At 45.7% G+C, this 25,000-nt stretch overlaps 2 protein-coding genes across 2 annotated transcripts in view; both read left to right on the top strand.

Annotated features, from left to right (window-relative positions):
• Positions 1–2,212: 2,212 nt before the first annotated feature.
• sf3b2 (splicing factor 3b, subunit 2) lies at positions 2,213–18,297 on the top strand. Its single transcript, XM_080859966.1, has 22 exons — positions 2,213–2,369; positions 3,091–3,137; positions 3,353–3,412; positions 4,094–4,270; positions 4,674–4,736; positions 6,047–6,182; positions 6,457–6,557; positions 6,905–7,013; positions 7,178–7,272; positions 7,489–7,695; positions 8,180–8,305; positions 8,541–8,621; positions 11,250–11,477; positions 12,542–12,691; positions 12,887–12,976; positions 13,634–13,741; positions 14,508–14,615; positions 14,968–15,110; positions 15,499–15,600; positions 16,131–16,230; positions 16,506–16,697; positions 17,710–18,297. The coding sequence occupies exons 1-22, from the start codon at positions 2,240–2,242 to the stop codon at positions 17,779–17,781; spliced, it is 2,625 nt and encodes an 874-aa protein (XP_080716092.1). The 5' UTR covers positions 2,213–2,239; the 3' UTR covers positions 17,782–18,297.
• Positions 18,298–22,606: 4,309 nt separating this feature from the next.
• pacs1 (phosphofurin acidic cluster sorting protein 1) overlaps positions 22,607–25,000 on the top strand; it is a gene marked incomplete at both ends in the record, with an annotated part of 57,346 nt that continues 54,952 nt past the window's right edge. The window contains one exon of the mRNA XM_080859858.1: positions 22,607–22,752. Coding sequence (XP_080715984.1) covers positions 22,607–22,752 — 146 coding nt within the window. The remainder of the gene's footprint in view (positions 22,753–25,000) is intronic.

The following is a 25,000-nucleotide window of genomic DNA, read 5'->3' as shown; positions in this document are numbered from 1 at the left end:
AGTCTGGGAATCTATTTACAATAACTAACGCATTCATTGTACGGCTACCATGCGCCTATGATTTCCTGGTCAAAGCCGAGAGTAGAAATGCGGTAGCGGTAGCCGAAGAGAAAGTTTTACAACAAGCCCGGAGAATATTTACCAGATGTTTCGTGTCCAGAATTTAGCAGGAGATGTGGTCCGACTGTTGCATTTACAGTTTAGGTTACTATTTACCCCGCACAACAACCGAAAGCATACGAAGCGGACACATGCAGTTCTTGAGAAATGATCGGGTGAAAAGTTAACTGAACCTACCTTTGGTGCTCCTCTTCAAGGTTGAAGAGAATGGAGAGAGAGGTTGGGAATTTTGGCCGTTTATGTGCATTAGACTCCCCGTACTGTAACACACTCGCACACTGAAAAAGCACGGTTAACTGGCACGCCTCTGCGTTAACGCCCCATCGCATTCCCCAGTCACCGCGGGCGAGTCAGTACAGTGCGGCATGCGTGCACTGTAGGCTACACGGAGTGTGTACAAACGTTGAGAGTATGGATAACTATAATGCGAAATTGTTGCACTATTAGTTCAAAACATCTTCGTGTGTGGATAAAGCAAGTGGGAGGTTAACATTGTCCCGTTAACAGTAAGGACTTATTATTGAGCAACTTGATTTGCACGTTGTTGAAATAAGGCCTGTTGACCCAACACTGCCTCTTGGTGGCACAGAAAAAATATGTCAGAGGGTGTGTCGTGTTGTAAAGCCCACTGACAGGCAGACTTGCTTACAGCAAACACTCAAACAATGCGCATGCGACATGTCAGCCAACCATAAACAGAACCCGTCAAAACTGAACATAAACTAAATTCCCATACTTCCTTTCTCTTCATCTCCTTCTATATCATATCAGGCTAATACTGTACTGATACTGATTGGATGATCATATTACCAACTGTTAATTGTTAACCTAAATGTATCTTTTTATTTGTTTATCAAATTGATGTTTACTAACCAAATGTTCCCTCTCCTACAACGCTGTAGGAGAGGGAACATTTGGTTAGTAAACATCAATTTGATAAACAAATAAAGAGATTTGCCTGCCAAAGCTGGCGGCTGTTCCTCATCACCATCTGTATCCCTTAAGTACATACACTCGTATTGGCAGCTGAACTTTACCCACTCACTTTATCCTTTTCCCCCCCTCCTAGCCTAAACTATCTTCACTGTGGGATGCTGCTGTAGTCCCTCTACCTCTACAAGCAGAAACCCTTGACCTACACCCACCCACCTCCACCACACTGGTATGCACTTATTCTACCCCATACTCTGTGCTAGCATTGTCCTGCAAAGTAAATCATTTCCACCATCAACATATTTGTATGTTCAATTACTCTACTTACCCTTGTAATAGTCACCTTACATGCACACCATATACCCACTAAGCTGTTCTACAATACTTGAATGCATATATGTACCATGCTATGTTTTTATACATTGTGTACATTTACCACATGTAGGCTACAGTATGTTAGCAAGCTCATCTTGATATGTGTATGATTTTATCTGCCATGTTTCTGAAGTTTTCCTTGCCCATGTCGCCATTGTGCTTGCTCTAAGGGGGTTCAGGCTCTGGGTTCTGTAAAGTGCTTTAAGACAACTTTGTTGTTTTGGCTCTATATAAATATGATAAAATGATAAAAATGAATTTAGTTTAATTAGATGTCACAGTTTTTATATTGAGAACAATGATTCCTCTTACACAGAGTGTCTATCTGACTATCTGTTTCCACACATTTCTAACTCCACACATGAAAAGCCTACAGTTGGACAAAAATTATGCTTATTCTATTTCAGATCACACTGAAATGTACTGAGGAGAAGGATAGCAAGGGTCAGGATGTGGTTTAAGACACCCTTAAGTGGATCACTTTTATTTATCAGGATAACCCATACAATAAGATACACCTTTACGCCTTACTCACTAACCTGGCAACTGAATATGCTTCCATGCGATTGTCTCTGGTCGATGTGTCTTTACAAAACCTTGAACACATAAGCAGCACTGCTTGTATTCATTGCCCATTGAAGTACAATTAATGATTTTGAGTCAATTTAGATTCCAGTACAGTAGGTGGCGATAGAGCGTTTTCAATTTACGTTCAAGAAGAAGGAGGGAGCGAATCAAAACCTTCCCGTGAGCCTCTTTACAGCGACTAGTGTGCGTTGTTTGCAGTGTGACTGAATGAACTAAAGTTAAAATGGCTAGCGACGGACCACCAGGAACCGACGTCAACCCGTTCGACCTGGGTGGTGCTGTGGTGTCCCTGAACACATGGAGCATCCCCGAGTTGCAAGCTAAACTGGCGGAGATCGGTGCACCAATAATGGGTGAGAATTGAATGAGTCTTTCTTCTGTGCGCGGCGCAAGTATCCGGCTACATAGCTAGCTTGCTAGGTCAACTCCAGGCTTCCTCCATGGTCACATCTTAGGCCTTGTCAAATTAAACTCTAGTTAACTACCTACCTGGTTAACTATATATATGATAAATTATCAGAAATAGGGACGTTTCATCTATCTTACCATCAATGGTCAGATAAGCAACAGGACTTTCGGAAAACTTAACAAATCGTTTTGCTAGCTGACGTTTAGCTTACTTGCCAACGGAGTGGATACGACGAGAATTAGCTGTTGCCTAAGTTAACTAGCTGGATACATGTTATATATCGGTGGTCACGTTTGAATGCTTGATTGCATTATTGTGTGGGCATTTTTCGTTTTTTTCTCAGGTGAGATTTGCATGCAGTTGGTGCATCGAGCATTGTGATTTGCGTCAAGGAAGCATTGTGTACTAAATTAGCTATTTGGCAACTAACAGTTAAATTCGAGTAATGATAACACGGTTAAAAGCTATTAGAGACTTCCAGTGTAAACACAGTCTAACGCTAAAGGTAGCCAGCTTGTTGTCGGCCGACCAAGGTGAATCCACGAGGATTGGTAGGATAAGAGACTGTATGCTATTGCTTCACGGGGGTGTTTATCACTGATGATGTTATGTGTGCTTGTTGCTTTAATCGGTAGACGCTAAGAGTAATGTCCTATTTTCCTCAGGGCCGAGAGATGACTTGATTGACCGACTGAAGGTATACGTGATGCAGGTAATGTTGTGATTCGCTGTCTATACAGTCATTTTTGAAAATATATGAAACGATACCTTATACATTGAATGTACACAGTGTTATTATGAAAGCTTTATAAGTTACGATAAATAGTAGTTGATCTGAATATAGTCTAATGTGTTTTTTTCTCTCTCTCTCTCTCTCTCTCTCTCTCTCCTCTATGGTGTGCATTTGGTTGAATGTCTTCTCTGTAGACGGGCATGATTCTGAACAAACCCAACCTGCCAGGTGGAGATGACAAGTCAATGACACAGGTGAGGGGTTTTATCTTGTTACTGTTGTTGTCTCACTAATGATAGTGATGGTGATCTTGCAGAAGATTTACAGTCAGTAGTGATCTCACAGAAGAGGTTACAGTCAGTAGTCATCTCACAGGAGATTTACAGTCAGTGGTGATCTCTCTGAAGAGGTCTCTCTTGCTCATCCTCACTACCACAACACCCAGAAATATTCTAGCTTACTCTTATTCGAGAATAATTATATAGCTGCGATTTCACAAAAGGTGGTTGATATGAACTCAACAGCTAATCAAATGACACTACCCCGTTCCGTGCTCCTGAAGCACCGTGTTGATTGGTTGTGATTACGTGTTGATTGGCTGGTGTCCGAACCACTACGTTCGTTTCCCATTTACAAAGCAAGGGCTGTGTACGAACACCTGAGTTTTCTTTTTACTTTAGCGCAATCACTGAACTGACAGCTAGAGGGCTATGAGGAACAGAGAATCACAGACTCCACCTTTAATATAATGTATGCTAAATACTGAAAAACTGTTTAGTTAAAGAAGGCAAAGAAATATGTGTGTAAGTCATGTAGAAGATGCCACCCCCCCATCATCATCATCCTCCATGAAGTAGGCCTTGAAGTAAATTCAATTTGCAGTGGACGTAGCCGTTGCTGGGTGTTTACATGTGCTGACACACTACTCCCCACAGATGCCGGGCATCCCGCCTCTCCCCCCGATCCCCCCGATGCCGCTCCCCCCTGGCATGGGCATGCTGCAAGCCATGAGCATGATGGGCGCACCCCCTCCCCCTGGTATGCACATGGGCATGGAGCCGCCCGGCATGTCTCCGGACCCACTCAAGATGGCACAGCAGCGGGCAGCCATGGTGTGTGTGTGTGTCTGTGTGTGTGTGTGTGTGTGTGTGTATCTGTGTGTACGTCAGTCTGGACGTCTGTCTGTGTCTATGTATGTCTGTAAATACATCTGCAAATATGTGAAAGTATGGCAGTTACCTAAGGGCTCCAAGAGTAAAAGGCCATCAAAGTTTGGTCAAGCACTATATAGAAGGACTATGCATGGCTAGGTTGGCACAGTGTGATTCAACAGTATTGTATCCATATGGACGCTTTGTACACGTGTACAGAAACAGTTTACTTATCAGTCAGATATTGTTAAACAATGTGTGTCTGTGCTAAACTTGACAGTGTTTGGGAAGAGGGCTTAAAGTTGTGTGTGTGTGTGTGTCTGTGTGTCTCTGTTTTTTAATTACATTTTGTATTGTATCACAGGGTGAGTCTCGGGTCATGGAGGAGCAGATGAAGGAGCAGGAGCTTCTGGAACAGCAGAAGAGGGTGAGACTGTAGTCCATACTCCACTACACACTCACTACACACTCAGTCAGGATGTCTAGTGTGTGTCCAGGGCTCTTCTAGACTGTAGTCCATACTCCACTAATGCATGGTTCTTCTAGACTGTAGTCCATACTCACATCTCTTCTAGACTAGTCCACACTGCACTAATGGACCTCTTCTAGACTGTAGTCCATACTCCACTAATAAGCCAGGGCTCGTCTTGACTGTAGTCCATACTCAGGGCTCTTCTAGACTGTAGTCCATACTCCACTCATGGCTCTTCTAGACTATAGTCCATACTCCACTAATAAGCCAGGGCTCTTCTAGACTGTAGTCCATACTCCACTAATGAACCATGGCTCTTCTAGAATGTAGTCCATACTCCACTTATCAACGCCAAGGCTCAGTACAGTCAGGCCCAGTCATTCTTTTGAGTGGGTTCATATGTGTAAACTGCCTTTGAACTACAATTAGGCGAAAACAAATGGATTTGTTAAATGCATTTCATTCAAACGTGAAAGGGGACCTTTTAACCTGGGTCATATTTTGTCTCTGTTCACCTCAATTACTGTAAACCAAAAACTGGAAAATGACTTTCTTGTCATGAGTTTACCTTTCTATTCGTCCGGTCTGGAAGAACTTATGACAGCAGAAAGAGTACATTTCTACAGTTTCTTTACAGTTGTGGAGGTAAACGGACACAGGTCTATCTCTGCAGGGAGAGATTATACCAATACCAGCCTGTGGCACAACCAAGCAGGTTACCTTGACGCTTGCCCCATAGGATTACATCACATAGCCTTTCTGCCCCATAGGATTACATCACATAGCCTTTCTGCCCCATAGGATTACATCACATAGCCTTTCTGCCCCATAGGATTACATCACATAGCCTTTCTGCCCCATAGGATTACATCAAATAGCCTTTTTGCCACATAGGATAACATCACATAGCCTTTTTGCCCCAGAAGTTTACATCACATAGCCTTTTTGCCACATAGATTATATCACATAGCCTTTATCACATAGCCTTTTTGCCACATAGATTATATCACATAGCCTTTTTGCTACATAGATTATATCACATAGCCTTTTTGCGGTAGCCAGTTATAGTGTTTTAACTCAATACTGGGCCGAGTATGATCGTTTTTGACCCTAGTAAAAAATTTGGCCCAGGTAAAAAAAAATAACCCCTTGTCCCTTTAAGAATAAAAAAACAAATTGCATGCTCAGTCTGTCTCCTCCCTCCACTGTCACTTATCCCCCCTCTCTCTCTCTCTCTTTCTCACTCACTCTCTCTCCCCCCAAAGGCTGCGGTGATGTTGGAGCAGGAGAGGCAACAGGAGATGGTTGTGAAGCTCCAGCAGGGGCCCCCCGGCGTGAGGATGCCAGACTCCAGCCCCCGAGCCACCCTCATCCCCATGTCCAGCCTGCCCCCCATGAGAGGTGCCCCCCTGCCCCTTCCTCCCTTATCAATAATCATCAATCAATCAAACATGTTTCTGTATTCACACTTAATGCTTGTGTATGAGTGATGTTTTGATGGACTAGTCATGTGTGTAAGTAAGTGTTCATAAGGGCATGTTGTATGGCTGCAGTACAGGTTGCAGTTCAGGCTACCAGATTGATAATAATGTGTACCCTGCTTAGTAAGGAAGTGAGTGAGTTTGTACTGATGTGTGCGGATACAATCTTCTGACTCGCCCCATCTTCTTGGTAGCTATGACAACGAGTGGCCCACCCCCCCCTGGCGTTTCCATGATGTCCATGTCCAGCCAGAAGCAGCGTATGCCCCCACCACCTGGAGAAGATGGCAGAGAGGTACTGACCTGTGAACTAGTTTCTACTTTCATTAAGCCTCCCAGCAGTTGATTGAAATGAACGGACCACTGATCAGTGTTCAAGAACGAGTGCACCCCTGCTGAATTAGCAGAACAGTCCTTCCTCCATCTTAAGTAATAGTGACTTATAACCTATTCTCTATCCAACCATGTCTCTTCCCCGACACCTGTCGTTCTGTCTGTCCCTCTCCTTCTCTCTGTCTTTACCCCTCGCTTTCTCTCTCTCCCCCTCTCGTCTCTACCACCCCTCCCCTCTCCCTCTCTTTTTTCGGTCTTTCTCTCCCTTCCTCTTTCTCTCTCCCTCTTTCTCTCGTCCTGATGTTCCAGTCTTGGCAGGGTGAAGACGTGGGCATCGGGCCCAAGATCCCTCAGGCGCTGGAGAAGATCCTGCAGCTGAAGGAGATCCGACAGGAGCAGCTCAACACTGTCCCCCCAGGTCAGGAGGCTCCCTGCAGTCCAGAATTTAAAACTGCCCTGCCCCTAGTTCCACTGAAAATACACCATGATTTAATAATACAATGACCAAAATCTCAATGTGTGTGTGTTTATGTTTAGTCGTTTATTTGAAACGTGTCTACGTACGTGTCTGATTCTGTACAGTGGAAGACGAAAACGAGGCTCTAGAAGCAGAATTGAACAGCTCCCTTGCCCTGTCTGAGACGGAGGACGACGACTCCGGCCTCTCCAAAAAGGAGGTATGTTTGAGCGTGTCCTGTGTTGCAGGTCGGTCTGGAACTGCAGCTACAGAAGGCTATAAGCACCAAATAGATATTTAACGATAGGAGCTTTGTAGTCCTTTCTAAATAAAGGATGTGGCGGCAAATACAACTGATCACTAATAGGTTTTCACAACACTAATTGATTTATTGTTCATTATATGTTTGTTTGTTTGTGTTTTGTTCCATCGTCAGAAAAACCGCCGCCGTCGAAACAGGAAGAAGAAGAAGAAGAAGCGTGACCAGGAGAACCAGCCTCAGAAGCAGGAGGACGACAAGAAAGGAGAGAAAGAGAAGGACAAGGACAAGGAGCCAGAGGTGGAGATCGAGTACGTCACCGAGGAGCCAGAGATCTACGACCCCAATTTCATCTTCTTCAAGAGGATCTTTGAAGCCTTCAAGGTCAGACGCGTCGGCTGGAGACTAGTCTTACAGCAGTGTGTCAGCGTTGTCACGGACATCATCATATTACTCTTCACGTTATATTCAGTTAGTGAAATGTTGACCTCCTGAGGGGTCATGTCTTGTAATGTCAAGCTCTTAGCCAAGGTCCCCCTTGATGCAGTAACACTGTCACTTTGTAATGGGGTTATCAGCGGCCCTGTAGGACACGTCATTTCAGCATCAGCCATATCAGCTGAAGCCATTTTATCACTGTCAGTTAGTCATTTCCTAACTACAATAATGTCAGTCTATAAAAATGAAATTATCCTTAGGCGTGAGACAGCACTCCTATAATGATAACTGCACAATCTATTGATATTGACGATACTTCCTGGAGTCACGTGATAACATTAATGGCTGTGATGGCACTGAAATGGAGAGAAGAGAGCAGAATGTAGAGTGACTCCCTAACCGGCGGCGTGAACGTTTCTCCTCCCTGCAGCTGACGGACGACATCAAGAAGGAGAAGGAGAAGGAGCCTGAGAAGACGGAGAAGCCGGAGCTCACCGCCATCAGGAAGAAGGGGTTCGAGGAGGAGAAGAAGGACAGCGACGACGACAGCGATGATGTAAGAGTAGTGATGTCTGTCTGTCTGTCTGTCTGTCTGTCTGTCTGTCTGTCTGTGGCAGTGATCATGTTCTGTGTTTAGTAAGGATATGCATAAGTAGCTGTCATCAAACTCAACCTTATGACCTGACCTTAAACCACAGAGGCCGGGCTAGTAGATTGATGGCATGTCTTTTCTGTCTCTGAGAATCCACTCATGGCTCTGCCTAAGCTCCTCCCCATCGTGTCTTACACAGGAAGTGAAGACTGACGGCCCCAAGATGTCCAAGAAGAAGCTGCGTCGCATGAACAGACTGACCGTGGCTGAACTCAAACAGGTAGCGCCCGCACGCACACACATTCACACTCACATGCGTACACACACACTTACGCACACACACACACACACACACACACACACACACGCACACACGCGTAAAACTGCAGATCAATGTTGTTTTTCAGCAGGTAACAGATCAACAGCACAGGTACACATAGGTCAAATCCAACAGGTTTTAATTGTAAATAGAATCAACAAGAGAGAACTACAAAAAGTGGCCTTATTTATGACTTGTTGGAATAGAAACTTTTCCTATTTCCTTGGCTGATATCTATACACTGGCTTGTGGTTCCTACGGCACTTTAAAGATAGACAGCTTTATTCATCCTCAAGGGTAATTTCTGTGTATCAATATAAGACACTGCACCAAGTCATCAATATAAGACACTGCACCAAGTCATCAATATAAGACACTGCACCAAGTCATCAATATAAGACACTGCACCAAGTCATCAATATAAGACACTGCACCAAGTCATCAATATAAGACACTGCACCAAGTCATCAATATAAGACACTGCACCAAGTCATCAATATAAGACACTGCACCAAGTCATCAATATAAGGCACTGCACCAAGTCATCAATATACAGTCCTGCTCACCATTATTGGCACCCCTAGTGAATATGAGCAAACAGGCTATGAAAAAATATGTCTGCTGTTTATCCTCTTGCTCTTCCACTCAAAATATTCATAAAAATCTTTCATTGAGGTAAAATAATTGAGATTTTTTTTTTTTTACATTAAATAAATATTATTCTTCAAAACATGTGTGCCACAGTTATTGGCACCCCTTAATTAAATGTTTTGTGCAGCCTCCCTTTTCCAAGATAACAGCTCTGAGTCTTCTATAATGCGTGATAAGGTTGGTGAACACGGCACGAGATCTGACACCATTCTTACATACAGTATCTCTCCAGATCCTCCAGATTCTGAGGTCAACGCTTGTAGACTCGGCTTCAGCTCATCCCATAGATTTTCTATGGGGTTTAGGTCGGGGGACTGTGATAGCCATGGCAAAACCTTTATTCTGCGGTCGGTGAACCATTTTTGTGTTGATTTTGAGGTATACTTCGGATCATTGTCCTGCTGGAAGGTCCAACCATGGCCCATTTTAAGCTTACTAGAGGGGGCTGTTAGGTTTTCATTTAATATCTGCTGGTATTTGATGGAGTCCATGATGCCATGTATCCTAACAAGATGTCCAGGACCTTTGGAAGAAAAACAGCCCCACAGCATGAAATATCTGCCACCATACTTCACAGTGGGTATGGGGTGCTTTTCTGTATGGCTATCTTTCTGTCTACGCCAAACCCACCTTTGTTGTTTTTGCCAAAAAGCTTTATTTTGGCCTCATCTGACCATTTAACTCAGTTCAATTGAAAGTCTGACTTCCATTTGGCAAACTGTAGGCACTTTAGTTTGTTGTTGATTGACAGCTGAGGTTTTTTTTCTGGCAACCCTCCAAAACAACCTGTGGTGATGTAGGTGGCGGCTGATGGTAGTTTTAGAGGCTTTCTGACCCCAAGACTCAACTAATGTCTGCAATTCTCCAGCTGTGATCCTTGGAGATTATTTTGCCAGTCGAACCATCCTCCTCACTGTGTGGGGGGTCAATGTACACACACATCGTCTTTCAGGCCGATTCCTAACATCTCCTGACGCTTTAAACTTCTTTATTATTTCCATGATAGTGGAAATGGGTATTTTCAACTGGTACGCGATTTTCTTGTGTCCATTTCTTGATTTGTGCAGCTCAACAACTTTTCATCGCACATCGTCACTGTGTTCTTGGGTCTTTCCCATTGTTATGAATGACTAATGGAATTTGGCCTGCGTCCGTCATATTTGTACGTCAGTGGAACAGGAAGTCATGGTTTACCTCTTAAGAGTTCATAATTAAACAGGTGAACTTAAAAATGTTAAACATGACTGGAAATATACTTCAGTTAGATTTCAATTATAAGATTTTTCTAGGGGTGCCAATAATAGTGGCACACATGTTTTTGGGAAAAATATTTATTTAATCTCAACCGTTGTTTTTGATAATTTTACTTCAATGAAAAAGTAAGATTTTTGTGAATATTTTGAGTGAAACACCAAGAGGATAAACAGCACAGACATATTTTTTCATAGCCTGTTTGCTCATATTCACTAGGGGTGCCAATAATGGTGAGCAGGACTGTAAGACACCATGTCATCAAATCAATATAAGGCACTGCGCCAAGTCATCTGACTTTTTGAGTAGTCACAATGTAGTGTCTTCTAACCTGTTCTGGCCACTCTCTAACGTAGAACCGTGTCACGACATGACATTAATACATCAGCTTGCTGAAGGACATGTCTTTTCCTGGGGGACGGTTGCCCCTGGTGACTGATGGAGAAAGAAATGGTCGCAAAATTAAATATTTAGGAGCACTGGCAGCCATTTTAGTCACCATCTGGAGCCCTGATGGAACTACAGGAGGGCCAAACATGCTTGGGGTTTTCGCAGAGCAGAGCAGAAGGTAGCAGGCAAAGTTCACAAGGTGGTGCTGCAATGGAAGCCTTCTGTAAATCAGTGTCCTAGTGTTGTATGTGGGGAACCCCCCCAACCTCTGACCCTATGACCTTTGACCCCTCTTAGCTGGTGGCGCGGCCCGACGTGGTGGAGATGCACGACGTGACGGCGCAGGAGCCCAAGCTGCTGGTGCACCTGAAGGCCACGCGGAACACCGTGCCCGTGCCACGCCACTGGTGCTTCAAGCGCAAGTACCTCCAGGGCAAGAGGGGTATCGAGAAGCCACCCTTCGAGCTGCCCGAGTTCATCAAGCGCACCGGCATCCAGGAGATGAGGGAGGCACTGCAGGAGAAGGTATGAACACACACATACACACACAGACACACACACACACACAGACACACACACACACACAGACACACACACACACACAGACACACACACACACAGACACACACACACAGACACACACACAGACACACACACACACAGACACACACACACACAGACACACACACACACAGACACACACACACACAGACACACACACACACAGACACACACACACACAGACACACACACACACACACACAGACACACACACACACACACAGACACACACAGACACACACACACACAGACACACACAGACACACACACACACAGACACACACAGACACACACACACACACACACACACAGACACACACACACACACAGACACACAGACACACACACACAGACACACACACACACACAGACACACACACACACACAGACACACACACACACACAGACACACACACAGACACACAGACATACACACACACAGACACACACACACACAGACACACACACACACAGACACACACACACACAGACACAGACACACACACACACACACACAGACACACACACACAGACACAGACACACACACACAGACACACACACACACACAGACACACAAGTTTATACATGTTTTATACAAGCAACTTTTACACACATTGGTCATTTGCAGTGTTTTGCAAAGGAACATAGAAAAATGAGAGACTTTAAAAAAGCTGAAGTGCATTAAAACAGTCAAAAGAACATGACAAAAATAAAAATAATAACAATAATGAAAGATCCAAAGATGAGCGAGGTGGTACTAACTGAAGTAGCAATCTTAAATCTGTAAAAGAGGTTTTGCTATGAATTGCATTGTGTGGATCATTACTATAAAGAGTGTCATTGGATGCATACAGTGACCAAAGTAAAAATGTGTGCATTTGAACTGTGGAGTTGGGCTAAGTTATCTGCCCGAGTGATGTCTAAGCCCACACACACACACACACACACACACACACACACACACACACACACACACACACACACACACACACTGAGAGTCTGAACCCTCCGTCTGTGCCGTTTGCAGGAGGACGCTAAGACCATGAAGACTAAGATGCGAGAGAAGGTTCGGCCCAAGATGGGCAAGATCGACATTGACTACCAGAAGCTGCACGACGCTTTCTTCAAATGGCAGATCAAGCCCAAGCTGACCATCCATGGGGATTTGTACTACGAGGTACCTCTCTCTTTCATGGCAAAACTTTATAACTTTCATAAAACATTAAGTAGTGTGTTTTTATTTGTAATATTCTATGCTCACTATACATGTAAATCAATGTTCCATCTCTCATTCCTTCTCTCTCTCTCTCGCTCTCTCTCTCTCTCTCTCTCTCTCTCTCTCTCTCTCTCTCTCTCTCTCTCTCTCTCTCAGGGGAAGGAGTTTGAGACTCGTCTGAAGGAGAAGAAGCCGGGTGATCTGTCTGATGAGCTGCGTAACGCCCTGGGCATGCCCACTGGACCTGTGAGAACGCCTCTCTTTCTTTCTCTCGCTTTCTCTTTCCCCCCTCTCTCTCTCTGTGCCCACTGGACCTCTGAGAGCACCTCTCTTTCTTTCTCTCGCTTTCTCTTTACCCCCTCTCTCTCTATCTCTCTCTCTCTCTCTCTCTCTCTCTCTCTGTGCCCACTGGACCTCTGAGAGCACCTCTCTTTCTTTCTCTCGCTTTCTCTTTACCCTCTCTCTCTCTCTCTCTCTGTGCCCACTGGACCTGTGAGAACGCCTCCCTCTCTCTACATCAGTCCTGTTTCATTTCTCTTACTGTTCACCTCACCTTTCTAAGCTCTGCCTGTTCTTCTGTTCTTTTTCTCTCTCTCTCTCTCTCTCTCTCTCTCTCTCTCTCTTTCTCTTGTCATTGCACCCCTCTCTCTACCTCTGTCATTCTCTCTGCTGGTGGGTTCAGCAGTAAGGCCGTGCTCTTATTCTGAGACTCCTCCACTCCTCCATGAGAGGCTGGAATAGAGCGCTGAGCTGCCTTCATTAACGTCTCAGAGGAGTTCAACTCTTAACTGCACACACTCCGTCTCAGGATGTCTCGGGAAGGTGCTTCATGCCCTGTTCTCTTTCTCTCTCTCTCTGTGTGTGTGTGTGTGTGTGTGTGTGTGTGTGTGTGTGTGTGTGTAGAACTCTCACAAGGTCCCCCCTCCGTGGTTGATCGCCATGCAGCGGTACGGCCCTCCTCCCTCCTACCCCAACCTGAAGATCCCTGGACTCAACGCTCCCATTCCTGACGTGAGTGGACATCCGTACACACATTGTACACACTCACACTCACGGAGACACCTGCACAGACGGAGACGGGACACTCCAAGACAGATGGAGACACAACAGGGGCAAACAGACATGTGCACATTACAGACGTCACAGGCCTGAAAATAACAGACATGTCTGTAATGAGTGTGTTGGTCACATATGACACCACAGACCTGAGAACAACACACTCATTACAGACGTCAGACATGTCGTATGTGACCCACACACTCAGACGTGATGCGTTTCAAATGAACAGTTGTAGACAGACGGGGCTAATAATGACTGTGTCTCTGGCTGCTCCATCCCTCTGTCTGTAGCTGTTATCTGATGATGTGCTATTCTGGGATATACTGCAGTATACCGTTCTATCTATTCTCTGTCACTCAAATCTAATCTCTTAAACCCTTTTTCCTGGTGAACAAAAGAATGCAGAGAACTAATCTATTCTTCCTCTGTCACCCTATTTCCCTCTCCCACCCCCCCCCCCCCCCCACCCCTCATCGCCTCTCCTCCTCTTCTGAAACCCCTCATCCCCTCCTCCTCTTCTGAAACCCCTCTCTCCCTCCCTCATCGCCTCTCCTCCTCTTCTGAAACCCCTCTCTCCCTCCCTCATCGCCTCTCCTCCTCTTCTGAAACCCCTCTCTCCCTCCCTCATCCCCTCTCCTCCTCTTCTGAAACCCCTCTCTCCCTCCCTCATCCCCCTCTCCTCCTCTTCTGAATCTCTCCCTCCCTCCTTGCCTCTCAGGGATGTTCGTTCGGGTACCACGCGGGGGGCTGGGGGAAGCCTCCTGTGGACGAGACGGGGAAGCCGCTGTATGGAGACGTGTTCGGGACCAACGCTATAGACTTCCAGGTGTGACATACGCACGCACACACGCACACACGCACAATGTGCCTGGTTGAGATCAATTCTGTTTACTTGGCGCATTTCTACTGTAAGGGTGTTGGGTGTTGTGATGCCAGTCAAGCTTGCTCAGTGGTCTGTGAATATTATATTAATGTGTTAAAAGCTTACTGTGGAGAGGCATGTTCATTTGAGTTTGTTGGAAAAAAGGAATACATTTTATTTTAAAAAGTGATGTATTTTCCTCTAACCATTTATCATTGCACCCTTTTTCTTTCTGTCCGTTGGTTTTTGCCTCCTTCGCCTCTCTCTCTCTCTCTCTCTCTCTCTCTCCCTCTCGCTCTCTCTTTCTCTCTCTCAGGCTAAGGCGGAGGAGGAAGAGGTGGATCGGACTCCGTGGGGAGAGCTGGAGCCGTCAGATGATGAGTCGTCTGAGGAAGAGGAGGAGGAAGAGAGCGACGAAGACAAGCCTGATGAGACTGGCTTCTTCACACCCGCCGACAGGTACACACACAGCCCATTTGCACACACACACACACTTACACTTTCACAGTCGCACAAAAAATCCAGCTGACATGCAGACTCCCAGTCGAGGCCTTCAATCCCAGACATGTTGTATTCATCCACCAAAGACAGACAATGAATGGAAGGATAGTCTTTATATCTGTCCAGATTCAGATTGCATATGGTGATCTACAGACTGTGTTGGATCTTTTCTGTCCTGATTAACTCTGCTGCCTGCTGAGCTGCCCGCTTGTCAAATGAAGGTAGAAGGGCTATAGCTGTAGAATTGTGTGTGTTCTCAGTCACCAAGCTCTCTCTCTCTCTCTCTCCTCATCCCTCATCTCTCTCTCTCTCTCCCTCTCTCCTCATCCCTCTTTCCATCTGTCAGTGGTCTGATCACTCCTGGAGGCTTCTCCTCGGTCCCTGCCGGCATGGAGACCCCAGAGCTCATCGAGCTGAGGAAGAAGAAGATTGAAGAAGCCATGGACGGGTATGTGTCGTTTGCTTTGTTTGTTTGTGTGTGTGTGTGTGTGTGTGTGTGTGTGTGTGTGTGTGTGTGTGTGTGTGTTACCTGAAAGTTGATGGACCTGTAGGCAAACCTTATTGTACATGCTCCTTGTGAAGTTGGTGTGTGTCATCATGTTGATCGTCCTGACCAATCATTTCTAGACTCATCCTTACAAAGAGATCTTTAACCTTATACAATGGAATGAATGCATGGAAAGGAATTGAAGTGTATTGCTTAACATTTTGTTGCTAGTTTTCATGAATTTTGTGTGTGTGTGTGTGTGTGTGTCTATGTGTTTGTGTCTGTTCGTGTGTGTGTCTGTTCGTGTGTGTGTCTGTTCGTGTGTGTGTGTGTGTGTGTGTGTGTGTGTGTGTGTGTGTGTTTGTGTCTGTTCGTGTGTGTGTCTGTTCGTGTGTGTGTGTGTGTGTGTGTGTGTGTGTCTATGTGTTTGTTTCTGTTCGTGTGTGTGTGTTCGTGTGTGTGTGTGTGTGTGTGTGTCTGTGTGCTTACAGAAATGAGACTCCTCAGCTCTTCACTGTACTGCCAGAGAGGAGGACAGCGGCCGTGGGCGCCGCCATGATGGCCTCGACACACATCTACGACGTCTCTGGGGTAAACACACACACACACACAGACGTGCACACACATACACACGCACACACACACACAGTTTCATATCTAAACCCTGTGCTGACGTTCACTCTCCCACTTACACACCTGACAAGCCCTTTGAGACGAGGCACTTTAATGGCGCTGTATAATGGGATTGAACACACACACACACACACACACACTCCTATTCTACTCACACACACTCCTATTCTACTCAATCACGGTCTTTACTCTCAGGCTAAACTCTTTCTCTCCTCTTCCTCCTCCTCCTCCAGGCGATGGCGGGTCGTAAGGCGGGCGGCGCGGGCGACAGCCAGGGCGTGGAGGTGGCTCTGGCCCCTGAGGAGCTGGAGCTGGACCCCATGGCCATGACGCAGAAGTACGAGGAGCACGTGAGAGAGCAGCAGGCCCAGGTGGAGAAGGAGGACTTCAGCGACATGGTGGCTGAGCACGCTGCCAAACAGAAGGTGAGAGATGGAGTGTGTGTGTGTGTGTGTGTGTGTGTGTGTGTTAAGGCAGTTGAGCGCAGTTCCAAAGAAGTGGATATGTTTGGCATGAAACATGCCACCAAACATAAGGTGTGTGGGCGGAGGGAGGGTCGGAGGGAGGGAGGGGGTGCAGTTGTGTTTTTGCGTTTCGGTCGGTGTGTGTTCAACCCTGGAGTGTGTTTGTGTGTCCAAGAGGCAAGTCCTTATTGGCATGTCTTGCTACTCTGCAGATCAGGTTTCTATCTAAACGAATGGGAGAAATCAGGCTCCTATCTAAATGAATGAAAGAGACCAGGCTCCTATCTAAATTAATTGTGGGACATCGATAACTCCACGTAGGACGTCAAACATTACAATTACATCACATGACTTTTTGACTTGCTCACTGCGCATGCACCAAATTTTGCGGCGCAACTGTTACTATGGCAACATTTGGTAATAAACAATTCCCAACAATACGATTGGCTCTTTTGAACACAGGGCAGTCATGTTTAGTGTTACGGATTCCCTCCTCTTTCCCCAACTCATTGTCCCTCAGTGATGTGCCTCCTCTTATAGCATCTCTGGTTTAACTCCGGTTGACAGAATATGCATATTCTGCTGCGATGTTCCCAACTTTATAAAAAAACCTGCAGAATTCAGTTTCCTTTTGGCAGCATCATACACAAGTATGTGTCTGGTGTTTTTACTCATAAAGGACATGCACACATTCCATTGCCTGTCTGTAACTGCCACATCTATCCGTATCTGCCTGAACAAGCCAGGCCAGGAGTGGTGCATGCACGTGTGTGTACAAGTGCGCTTGATAGTGTGTGTGTGTGTGTGTGTGTGTGTGTGTGTGTGTGTACATGTGCGCTTGATAGTGAGTCTGCACTGAAGCTGATAAACAGTTTTGGTCACCACATTAGTAATCACGTGACCAATACCAAACAAATGTAACACTCCCTCTTTCTCTCTTATCCCTCTCTCTCTCTCTCTTTCTCTCCCACAGCAAAAGAAGAGGAAGGCCCAGCCCCAGGACACACGTGGCGGAGGGAAGAAGTACAAGGAGTTCAAGTTTTAGTCGGATGAGAGGGTGACTGAGGGAGATGAAGGTAGAGGAGGAGAAGAAAGGAGAGAGGGAGAGAAAGAGAGAGATTGAGAGACTGCAATACTTGTCACACACACACACACACACACACCCCCTTTTTTCTCAACATGATTTTGAACCATGCTTCTAGTACTTGTGTGTTTTCTACAACAGTTGCCCAACATTTCGTGAGTGCATGACTCATAAAAATGACATCTGAGCATAGATGCCTCTTACCGGCCTCAGCCATGCAGGAGCGAGCCATAGTCACTAGTTTTAAATATGTGTCCCTCTAAAGGTTTCGGTTCATTCTTTCGCATTTACACACTGTGTTGTAAATTGTGACTTGTTATTTGAACATGTTTTTAGTAACTTTGCCAGTCTGTACACACTGATGAGGTGTGTCTCGTATGACAACACACCAAAAAGATGTCTCTTGTAGCTTTTAGTTCTCATGGATTTTCACTTTTTTTTGTTTGTAAATAAAAGACCAGTCTGTACCCTTTTAAAGCAGTGTATGCAGCCTCCGTCATCTTAATGTACCCTAACCCTTACCTTGCAACCCTTTTAAAGCAGTGTATGCAGCCTCCGTCATCTTAATGTGCGAACCTTACAACCATTTCCACCAGTTAGAAACACAGAATTTCCTACCAAATAGGTGACATCATTAACTGACAATTTGTAACCTTCCACAAAAGCATACAAGCTTGGTTTCCTGTCTTTGAACGACCCTAAAACGTTGTTCAAGCCTCAGAACGTAACGCCTCTGAGTTTGGCTGCGCAGTGTAATTTTTTTAGATCAGTGTTTTGGCGCCGTCTTGACGCCCTCTTCCTGTTCTGGTTTCTGAGAATTCCTGCCCAACTTTCCTTCCGCTCACGGTCTTGAACCAGTGGCCCACTAACACCATAAAAAAACAACATGCAGTGGCACTTCTCTGCCACTAGGGGGGGGGGGGGGGAACAGTAACTTACGTTTGTAGGAGAAGTCAGCTGATGGCTAAGGAATCTGTGACCCAAATAGATTTTCACTTTCACCGATTTCTGACTGTCAACAATTCAAGGCATGTGCCGACACACACACACACACACACACACACACAATGACTGTTTTCTACACATGAAGGTGTAAAATGTTAAGCTTGTCATTTTTGAGGCAGACTTTATGGTTTATAATGTCTGAAATTCTCTGATGATACTTCCCCAGATCACTAGGTTGTCTTCAGTTTGGGTTCTGCACGCCTACATTGTAATTTGGACAAACATCTGGCGTTGGTGTTGGCCAAGAGTACCTATCCATATTGATGAATATGAAAGGCCACACACGCAGTGGATTGTGGGTAACCAGAGGTGGCAGCCAATCGGCAGACTAGAATCTGAAGGTGCATGTGACCAAAGGTTGTCCTGACCTTAGAGTCTCTTTTAGGCCTCATCTCTCACTTGTCAGTGACAAGACCCATGAGATGCTATACCGTTTTCCCAAATGTGTTTTTTTTTTTAACCCACATGGCTTTTACCAGCCACAACCCGCTTGCTTATTCACATTTCAGAGAGACTATTCTGCTCCTTTGTTATTTGAATCTGCCTGACCCAGCCCCTTATTGTAAGACCATGATTTCCGAGAACTTAGACTGCATAGCGAGAGACAGAGAGAGCTTGTAAACATTGGCTACTTAAGGCAGAAATATACTTCTACGACTCTGTTACTGCATGGTCACGCAGTTACCTCAACAAACAAAGGTTGCATTTATGGTTCTCGTAAGGTTGTGGGTGTTGCAAAGCAATAATAATATTTTTTTTTTAAAAGATGGAGGCAGACCAAACTCCGTATATGGTCGTATTTGTACATAAAAGTTGTTTGTATGAGGTTTTTTGCTTAGATTTTTTATAAGTTACCAAAAAAATAGACACTGCAATGTAAAAAAAAAAAAACGTTATTGTAACTGAAAAATACGTCTGAGGGGATTTGCAAGGTGTCGGAGCCAGCTTTCTTCTTACCCGCAAGGTAAACAGTGATGTATTGATGAATTGATCAATTGACGGAGGCGGATAGTTACAAAATTTGGAAGGTGCACGTCAGGCCACGGAGAGGTGCTCAGAGAGGATTTTTAATGTCGGAGAGGGCTTTCCATGTCTCCACAAACGGACAACCATAAATTGGAATCAAGCCTTCACAGTTCATTTTAACTCTCTTACAGTGGAACCACAGCTGGATTTGCAACCTTACCGTGACTTACTCTACAGGCCTCTCACCAAGTGAGCAGAAGAAGACATGGATTACCCTCCCATCCGCCCCGCTAACCTATCCACCTGTTTTAAGATTAGATCCACCCTACTAGCCTCTATCCACCTCTCTATTTAAGATTAGATCTGGGGAAGGACGAGTAACAAAAGAGGGAAGTCATTCAAAAGTATTGAGAAGCTGTGTGTGTGTGTGAATGAAAGGCTGTGTGTGCGTTTGAGAAGGTGGCTAGATAAGCTGCCATCCAGACAGGGACCCCGTTCTTAAAACACATCCAAATATTGTTGTGCCCCCCCCCCCCCCCCCCCCCCCCCCCCGAGAAGATTAACCAATAGGCCGTCATGTGACTGCAGGTTTTAGATAAGGCAAAAAGGGGCTGGTTTCTTGGACTAGGATTATACTTTGAGTTTTTGTTTGACTGTGTTGGTGTCACATGAGTAATTGTAGGTATGTATGGAGACTTCGGCAGCCTAGAATAGTTATAAAGGTAACCTTATTATAATAGCCATAGTTTAGTCCTGTCACATTGTAAAAACAGACGGCATTGGTTTTACATATCAGCTGTGTCGTGGCGGTTGAGACAAATCAGAAAGTATTGCTGTCAAGTGATGTAGGCCTCTCGTTAACCTTAACATTGGCCAGAAGCTGTGGTCCAGTGAGAGGCCTTTCAGATGTAACCTGACCGAGGTCATTATAGAGCTTTAAGAGTAGCCTTTGCTATATTTCTATGAGTAAACCTGCTGGTAGGCAGGTCGTACTCTGCGTTTTGACGTGACAGAGCAGTCATGTGATGTCAGTGCTGATGTCGTTGCTCATGCATGAGTAATGGAACAAAATGCTGTCTCTGTTTGGCGAGTACGAGCAGCAGGCGCGTTCCCGCAGTCTCCTGTAGGTCGACATTGGATGCTGACCTTCTGTTGCCTCCCGTGCTGGCGCGTGAAAAAAATCGGATCGCGGAAAGACTAGTCATACTCGAGAAATATTTATAAACTCGGCTATTATAATCCTCTTGATTCTAATCTCCTTCACCTCGGTATGTGGGCCGCGGGTCGCGCGCAGAACACCTGGCACGACCTAAATGGTCGCGCGAAGCCCATAAGCGACGGCTGTGTGTCAGTCATCTGTTGCTTGGCGACTGTAATGATCAGAAGTTCATGCTGATTTTATGCGCAGTTTAAATCAATCTGCAAGTCAAGCAGTCTCCTTGGTTTTAAGTATTTCAAACTGCGCTTTGCATAAATAAGAGTCACTTAAGATAGTTGAATCTCTTTTATGATTTTCCATTTTTTAAGGTTATTCTAGCGATGAGGGAGAGCAAACATGCCTTGGCCTTGGAGTCATTTTTAAATTATAGCCGTAGGTCTTTACATAGGCTATGTGATGGTCATTTGGGAGCTTTTGGACGTGTAGACTCAATTATTAGAATAATGGCGCTCTGCGATCAGACGCGCTGCGTGACAGGCTTTCAAAGCAAATGGTGACAGCGCGGATAATTCATATTGCACACATCACTGCCGTCTTAATTCAGAGAAAGCTGTAGCCGTGACACTCGCCAGCGAGTCACACATTACCGATCAGATAGCGGTGGGGATCCTGAGCTCGGCACGCCCATACCCCGAAACCTGTAGGTTACCGTTGACTGTCTTGGTGTACGTTAATGTCTCAGACTCTATTTCATGCTGCAATAACAGATATGACAGTTGGTCAATCACTTAAGGTGTGTCAAAACGTTTGGTCTTCAATGTCATCACGGCGGTGTCAAGGTGAAGTGTGTGAATTTCACACGTGTGGGGAGCTGCTTGTCGTCTTGACATCGTGCCTTGGGCTCTGACTGTGAGATAAAGTGTGTCACACTTCTGATAACTTTGACGGCCGTACCTGTCTATGAAACAGAAAGGCTACTGCTTTATCTTAATGATTTTGTATTTATGCATAGCCTTCATACTAATATTGTCAGAACCATGACCAGACAATAAATGAACCAGCATGCTGTAGTGTTATTTTCCCCTAGTGGTCTATAATAGCCTCTAGGCTTTCATTTTTGTAGACATTTGGAGGTTAGCGTTACCAATCGCTCAGTTCAAATCGTGCACGAGAAAAAGGTAGGGAACAGTGTTGCCGACAGCCAGTTAAAACGACAATAGTGCGTCATAACCGAGACGGAAAAAACGTTTTCCTTCGATATTTGAACAACCATCTCTTCATATCTCGTTCATGCTGTGCCCACTCTGTCACTCACCCCCTCTAAATCGAAGTGTACGTCTTTAACAAGAGGCGTAGCTATTCGACTCGAGCTGTGTGTGCTAGTCGGTGGGGAGAAATTTCCGCTTCCTCCACTGACACAAAACATCCACAGCAACTTGGTAAAGGACTTACACCCCGTGTCCTCCCTTAAGCTGCGGATCCCTTCGGCTTTGAAATCGCAAGACTCAAAAAAGCTTGGAGCCAAAAGGATTGTTAACTTTACAGGTCGTCATAGACGAGTGTTTTTTTGTTTGCTGGCAGATCTACGAGGTTTGGAAAGCGGAGAAACGGAGCCCACGAGCACCGCTGGTTTAAAAAGACACGCATACCTCCAGCATGGAGCGCGCGGGGCTCCCGAAGACTGGAGGTGTTCCGTCTCCGCAACCCTCCAAGCCGGTTACGATCACCTCGAATCGTCCGGTGCAGATGAACCTGTATGCAACGTGGGAAGTGGACCGATCTTCGCCCAGCTGCGTGCCTAGGTAAGTTAGCTATACTGGAGTTGCACTCGCAAATATATTGTTGTGATTATACCGGTGTCCAAGTTGACTGTGAACGAGTTAAATTATCCTGAATTACAAGTAAAGGCTTGTTGACACACGTCACGAAAACAAAGGCAGTGTTACCCAATTCCCCAATCGCGGAGAAGAACGGAAACGGAGTAACTATGGCTCTTGCAGCAGACGTCGTTTCTGCGTTTCTGCAAGCAGCGCACGTTCTCACACAAGTTGCACAACAAAAGAGTCGCCTTGCCGCTGACCGATCGCCTGGTCCACGTTGCCTGATCGTCGCCCACTGTTGTCCTCGCCAGACAGAATGCCGTCTGCAGCCCTTGTCGTTACAAACCACAGGTCTATAAACAGAGCGACAGACGCGACACTGGTCTCGCTTGCGTTGCGTGTGTTTTGACAGAATGGATAATGTTGTCAAGGACTGAGGGGAGAAGGACCTCCCTGCCCAAGGCCACCTGAGTTCTTCACCTCTATGCACCATCAGCAGCCCATAGTGTGAGCCCAAACTCAATCACACGCCTATACTTGGAGAAAAGTATAGAAACGCACACACTGCATTTTTTACAGGACTTATTCTAAGCTATGTTGGACTCTTCTTCTCCCACCCTTCCTTCCCAAGCCCCCCTTTAATGACTATGTGAGGGTGTATGGCTCGAGTTGAAAGGTGATTTGTCGGGTGTGTGAGTGTACACAGCCTCTTATTACCGGCTCGGCGCGCCTTTCTTGGCTGCACAGGTCTCCTGGCCTGGCGCGTTTTTTTTGTTTTTAAATAATTCAGTGTTGCTTTTTTTTACTTCATTTTTGCGGACGCTCCAATGGTTTAAGATGATTCTGTAAGGGAGGGCAGGGCACAGACAGTCCCTCTCGCCACCCTCCTTCCGCCCTGTCCTCTTCTCTCCTCTCCTCTCCGGAGTGAGTGTGTGAGTGTCCTCAGTGTGACAGAATGGAATGAAACAAAGGGAAGGTGCCAATGAGTAAGACCAAAAGGGAGTGGCTGACTGGTTGGCTTTATCTGGATATAAACACTACACCTGTGCTTCTGTGTGTGTGTGTGTGTGTGTGTGTGTGTGTGTGTGTGTGAGGGTGGAAATGAGATCCTGTTCTATCAGATCAAGACACTGTTGAAGTATGACTAGTCTTCTTTGTCTTGGTATCACTTGGTGCGTAACATCTTTCTGTCTGTGTCTCACACACATACCCACTCACTCTTTCTCTCTCTCTCTCTCCCTACACATCTCTCTCTCTCTCTCCCTATAGATCATTCTCTCTCTCTCTCTCTTTCTCTCTTCACCACGCACACCTCTTTGAACCACAACTTAATGTCATGTCTGCAGGTCAGCTGTGGGGTGTGTGGGTGTGTGTGTGTATGTGTGGCCTTACATTGCATCAGTCCCTCAGTCTAGGCACACATCATGAGCTTAAGTCACCACATACACACACACACACACACACACACATCCCTGAGACACACACACACCCCTCAGACACACACACACACACACACACACACACACACTCACAAACACACCCCTTACACAAAGACACACACACACACACACACACATACACACACACACACCCCACACACCACTGACAGTGCCTATGGGAGATAGTGAGAGTGTGTGTGTGTGTGTGTGTGTGTGTGTGTTTGTTCACCAGTACTTTCTTGGCCAATCTGAGCTGAAGGCAATCGGTCACGGCCCACTCCACACGCTCGACTGCAGTCAAGCAAGAAAAACAGAGTGAGCGAGGGAGAACAGGAAAAGAGAGAGAAAGAGATAGAGAACAGAAAGAGAGAGAGAGAGAGAGAACAGAAAGAGAGAGAGAGAGAACTGGAAAAGAGAGTAAGAGAATGAGAACAGAAAGAGAGAGAGAGAGAACTGGAAAAGAGAGTAAGAGAATGAGAACAGGAAAAGAGAGAGAGAGAGAGAGAGAACTGGAAAAGAGAGAGAGAGAGAACTGGAAAAGAGAGTAAGAGAGGGAGAACAGAAAAAGAGAGTGAGAAAGGGAAGAGAGGAAAAGAGAGTGAGAGAGGGTACCAGTGGCCGTGAACTCTTTTTGGTGACGTGTGTGTGTGTGTGTGTGTGTGTGTGTGTGTGTGTGTGTGTGTGTGTGTGTGTGTGTGTGTGTGTGTGTGTGTGTGTGTGTGTGTGTGTGTGTGTGCAGTAACTGTCTCCTCAGTGGCTGCAGTGTAGTGATCCTCTACACAGTGAGCTGC

The sequence above is a fragment of the Sprattus sprattus genome (genome assembly GCF_963457725.1).
Source record: "Sprattus sprattus genome assembly, chromosome: 21".
Classification (NCBI taxonomy): domain Eukaryota; kingdom Metazoa; phylum Chordata; class Actinopteri; order Clupeiformes; family Clupeidae; genus Sprattus; species Sprattus sprattus.
Note: the sequence above shows the minus strand (reverse complement) of the source record. Positions and strands in the feature narration are given on the sequence as shown.